General features: G+C 66.3%; 1 protein-coding gene across 1 annotated transcript in view; it reads left to right on the top strand.

Moving 5' to 3' along the window:
- KCNT1 (potassium sodium-activated channel subfamily T member 1) overlaps positions 1 to 4,985 on the top strand; it is a 61,207-nt gene that overhangs the window by 18,502 nt on the left and 37,720 nt on the right. Inside the window, 7 exon segments of the mRNA XM_015572324.1 lie at positions 13 to 193; positions 1,988 to 2,152; positions 2,248 to 2,384; positions 3,199 to 3,262; positions 3,332 to 3,440; positions 3,746 to 3,854; positions 4,537 to 4,687. Coding sequence (XP_015427810.1) covers positions 13 to 193; positions 1,988 to 2,152; positions 2,248 to 2,384; positions 3,199 to 3,262; positions 3,332 to 3,440; positions 3,746 to 3,854; positions 4,537 to 4,687 — 916 coding nt within the window.

The raw sequence follows: 4,985 nt of genomic DNA, 5'->3' as shown, positions 1-4,985 counted from the left end.
CCCGGCCCGCAGGACCTGCGGCATCCAGCACCTGGAGCGGGCGGGCGAGAACCTGTCCCTCCTGACCTCCTTCTACTTCTGCATCGTCACCTTCTCCACCGTGGGCTACGGCGACGTGACGCCCAAGATCTGGCCGTCCCAGCTGCTGGTCGTCATCATGATCTGCGTGGCCCTTGTGGTGCTCCCGCTGCAGGTGAGCCCCTTCCAGGGAGGGGAGGGCCGGGCCGGGCTGGAGAGGGAGCAGCCCTCCACAGGACCCTGCCGTGGGGTCTGGTGGCCACGCAGCCACAGCCGTCAGTGCGGAGAGCGAGGGGTGCCCTGTGCTCTACCTCCCGGGACCTGGGCTGAGTGTGGGCAGGAGGGGCCGGCAGGGTGTCCCCGGGGCCGGCAGGGTGTGAATTTCATAATAGTACCAGGGTTATTTAAGGGAATGTCCTTGTTTTTAGGAGCTATGTGATAAAATATGTACAGTTGAGGGTCACGATTATAAGTTTGACATTATTTCGATAAAGTTTAGGAAAAAAGAGTTAGAAGTGAGTGTGCAGCAGCAGCTGTGGGAGCACGTGAGGCATGCGGCCAGCGCCCAGCGCTTCCCGTCACACCTGTCACCAAGGCCAGTCTGCGGCTGACGGAAGCAGGCGAGAGCCTAGCCCAGTGCCCACCTGTGCGTAGGCCCAGAGGGGGCCAGCTGGTCTGTGTTCAGGACGGGGAGAGGGCCCCCAACTGCAGCCATCAGCCACTCCACCAGGGGGTCCTCGGCTGACCCTGAGCTCTCCCCAACCTTGTAGCTCGGAGACCTTCACTGGCCCCCCTGGCCCCTGCTCTCCCCTTGTCCAGAGCACAACCCCGTCCACGGCAGGAAGGCCTGCCTGTGCCAGGGACACCTGAGCCGCAGAGGGCCCTAGAGGCAGCCTCACCCCACTTTCCTCCCAGGACCTTGTCAGAGGGGCCTCGGGCTCAGCCTCCCCACCTCCCTCCACCCACGGCCACCTCCCTTTCCCAGGACCCCTCCCTCCACCTGTAGACGGGGAGTCAGAGACGGTGGAGCAAGGCCGGGGCGGGCCAGCACCAGACAGCTCTGCCATGAGCACTTTTAAAGAAAAACCCTCACCAAGGATGTTTTTATTGACTTTAGAGAGAGAAAGGAGACGGAGAGAGAGAGAGAAACATCGATGTGAGAGAGGAGCATCAATCGGTTGCCTCCCGTAGGCCCCCGAGTATGTGCCCTGACTGGGAATCAACCCCGTGACCCTTCGGTGCACTGGACGATGCTTCAACCAACTGAGCCACAGCAGCCAGGACCGCCACGTGCCCTTTCAGTACCTTTAGTGCCTGTCATTTTCCTAATTTAAAACGATTCCCAGCCTGAACCTCACACCTGGGAGGCAGGGCCGGGTGGGCGGGTCCCAGACCTGCAGCGCCCATCGCCCACCTGCTGATGTGGGCCCGGGGCCATGGTCCTGAGTGCCCCTTGTGCCCGGAGCCTGGGTTCTTAGTGCTGTGGCTGGGAATTCCCTGACTCTTCCTGCCCCGCGGTCGCGGGCACTGGGCTGGGCTCTTGTGAGTGACACCCGTGTCCAGAGTGCAGACCTTGACATCCACTGACGGCCACTTGGACTCTGGGGCCGGGAGCTGGATATGCAGCCTCTCGCTACCCCACACGCCCACTGCGACGTCCACCCTGTCTCTGTGTGGCCCCTGCGTGGCCTGTGCCACTCACACCCCCGGTTCCCAGTCGTGGTCGGGACCCAGCTCACCGTGGCCTGGCCTGCTCAGCCCTGCCCTCCTCCCTGCTCCCCATGTCCCAGCACGAGCTGCCCGCCAGCGCCCACCCCACTGTCTTGTCTGGGACTCTCCGCCTGCTGTTCCCACCAGGAAGGGGCCCATCCCCGACATCACCACCACCCACAGCTGGGGCCCGGGTGCCTCGAGGGCCCTCCCAGTCCCCTGGGCCCAGGCCTCTGGCGCTCACCTGCTCCCCCTGCAGTGCGAGGAGCTGGTCTACCTGTGGATGGAGCGGCAGAAGTCGGGGGGCAACTACAGCCGCCACCGGGCCCAGACGGAGAAGCACGTGGTGCTGTGCGTCAGCTCCCTCAAGATTGACCTGCTCATGGACTTCCTCAACGAGTTCTACGCCCACCCCCGGCTCCAGGTGCGTCCGCCCGGGGCCCCACCCTGGGGTGGGCCTGGGGACCAGGGCGGCCGGTGATGTGGGGATGGCCGGGCTCACCCCCACGCCGCCCGCAGGACTATTACGTGGTCATCCTGTGCCCCACCGACATGGACATCCAGGTCCGCCGGGTCCTGCAGATCCCCCTGTGGGCCCAGCGCGTCATCTACCTCCAGGGCTCGGCGCTCAAGGACCAGGACCTCATGCGAGCCAAGTGAGCCCCCGCCCGCCCCAGGCCCCAGCCATCTCCTCGCCTGGCGCCCGTACGGTCCTCTCAGGTTCCGGGAGGGGCTCAGAGGCGATAGGGTGGGGCGTCCCCGCGGTGCCTGGGGGACGAGGTGGCTGTGGGCGGGTGTCTTTAAAGGCAATCTGACAGGGTGACTTGAGGTAAGACTGGGTTCTTAAATGGAACTTTCCAGAATGTGCCTGTGCCTGTTCTGGGACTTGTAGGAACTGACACATCCTTCGTGGGGACATGTGGGTTGAGCGGAGGCCCTGGCCCCCTCCCGTCTCACCAATAAAATGGGCACAGGAGCCAAGCCCCTGCCCAGGGGTGTGGCCGCCGGGCACAGGCTCCCAGGTGGTCCATGCCCAGCTCCAGGCCCAAGGGAGAGACAGTGGCTGCCAGGGACCGGCGGGCTCCCGCTGATCGGTAGGGAGGGCTGGACCTCTGACCTCCCCTGTCCTGGGCCCCCCTGCAGCCAGGGGTCCTCAGGGCTGCAGAGGGCGGGGGGCAGGGGGAGGAGGTGGTTGCAAGACTTGGGCAGCTCACCCCAGGAGGGGACAGGCCGGTGGTCGGGGTCCAGCGTCTTTGCCAACATGTGTTCCCCTCCGTCCACCCCAGCCCCGCCTGGGTTAGTGGGGACACAGAGGATGGCGCCCATGGCGCTCAGGGCCCCGACAGCACATTGTTAGCACAGAGAGGTGGGGTCTCGACTGGGCCCACCCCTTCCAGCCTCTGCCCTGAGCCCCTGACGGCCGAGAGGGCGTGTGGCGGGGCCAGGCCAGCTCAGGTCTGTGCTCTGCAGGATGGACAACGGGGAGGCCTGCTTCATCCTCAGCAGCAGGAACGAGGTGGACCGCACGGCGGCGGTGAGTGCCCCGGCCCTGCCCCGAGCCCCCGCTGCCGCCCCACACTGACCACACCCTCTCGGCCCCCAGGACCACCAGACCATCCTGCGAGCCTGGGCCGTGAAGGACTTCGCCCCCAACTGCCCCCTCTACGTGCAGATCCTCAAGCCTGAGAACAAGTTTCACGTCAAGTTCGCAGGTACTGGCGTGGGGCCCCGTGTGCCCCAGGGAGTGGGCCCCTCCCAGACAGGGGACTGGAGCACGCAGAGCCACGGCTGGGGGACAGCGGGCACCCATCCCCACCGAGGGCGGTGGAGAGGGACCCCGTGCAGGCCTGCCGCAGGGGCTGGGGTCAGCGAGGGCAGGAGCCCAGGGCCGGGGAGGGCAGGGACATCTGCTGAGCATCTCCGTGGGCGTGTCTGAGGGGGGCACCTGGGGGGCAGGTGAGCAGGGGATTGTGGCGCAGAGGGGGCTGGGGGCGTCCACCGACCATCCTGCCCGCAGACCACGTGGTGTGTGAGGAGGAGTGCAAGTACGCCATGCTGGCCCTGAACTGCATCTGCCCGGCCACGTCCACCCTCATCACCCTGCTGGTGCACACGTCGCGCGGCCAGTGAGTGCCGCACAGCCCGCTGCCTGGGAGATGGGGGTGGTGGGGAGGCCTGGGATGGAGAGGGGCGTGTGCAGCGGGCAAAGGTCTCATCCAGAGGTGGGTGCTGTGGGGGGAGATCACAGGTGCGGGCCCAGCTGCATACGCCAGGCCCACTCAGGATGCAGGTGCTGGGGACCCTGAGCAGCCAAGGGTGGGGGGCTGGGGACTCCAGGCTGGGCCCATCTAGAGCAAGGGGGTGCGGTAGCTGGGGGGGGCGTGGTGGCCAGGAGAGCTGCACTTGGACCCAGTACCTGCTGGCAGGGCCTGGTTTTGGGGAGAAGGTGTGTTTGGTTTGCAGTATTTGGGGGGCTGAATCCCAGCTGAGCCCTGGGATAGAGCAGGCTGCTGTCCTTTCTTTGGGGGAGACCAGGCTGGGGTCCCCCTGACAGGGGCCTGGGCTCGTTATGGGACCTGAGCAGCCCTGGGGCAGGGCCCAGGCAGGGGAGGCCAGCCGTGACCCCGAAACCTCTCGGTGTCCCCTAAAAATCCTTGCGTTTACGGCTTTTAAAAACTAGCCAAGTGACCCTTCAGGCTTCCGAGGCCCAGCCGGTCAGGGTCTGGGTCAGGGTCTGGGTCAGGGTCAGGGTCAGGCTGGCCGTGCTGGGGTGAAGGGCGGCTGAGCGCGCGTCTCCCGCCCGTGCAGGGAGGGCCAGGAGTCCCCGGAGCAGTGGCAGCGCATGTACGGGCGCTGCTCGGGCAATGAGGTGTACCACGTGCGCATGGGCGACAGCAAGTTCTTCCGAGAGTACCAGGGCAAGAGCTTCACCTATGCCGCCTTCCACGCGCACAAGAAGTAGGCGCCCCGGGGCGGGAGTGGGGCTCCCCATCTCCACGGTCCCGGGCAGGGCGGGGCCTCGGGGCTGGAGGTCAGAGTCTGCATTCGGCCTGTGTCCGCCCCGCACGTGGCCTTGGGTCATTGGGTCAACCCGAGGGGAGAGGGCCCCCAAGCCCTGGCCTCCTGGGACCTGGCCCTGCAGAGTGGACTAGAGGCAGGCTCCTGGGTGGGGCCTTTTCAAGCCACGCCCCCTGCAGTGTGGGTGGGGCCCCAAGGAGCCTCACCCCCGTATGGTGTGGGTGGGCCCTGTCAGGCCA

The sequence above is a fragment of the Myotis davidii genome, unplaced genomic scaffold (assembly GCF_000327345.1).
Source record: "Myotis davidii unplaced genomic scaffold, ASM32734v1 scaffold609, whole genome shotgun sequence".
Taxonomy (NCBI): Eukaryota; Metazoa; Chordata; class Mammalia; order Chiroptera; family Vespertilionidae; genus Myotis; species Myotis davidii.
This window is presented reverse-complemented; position numbering and strand designations above follow the sequence as displayed.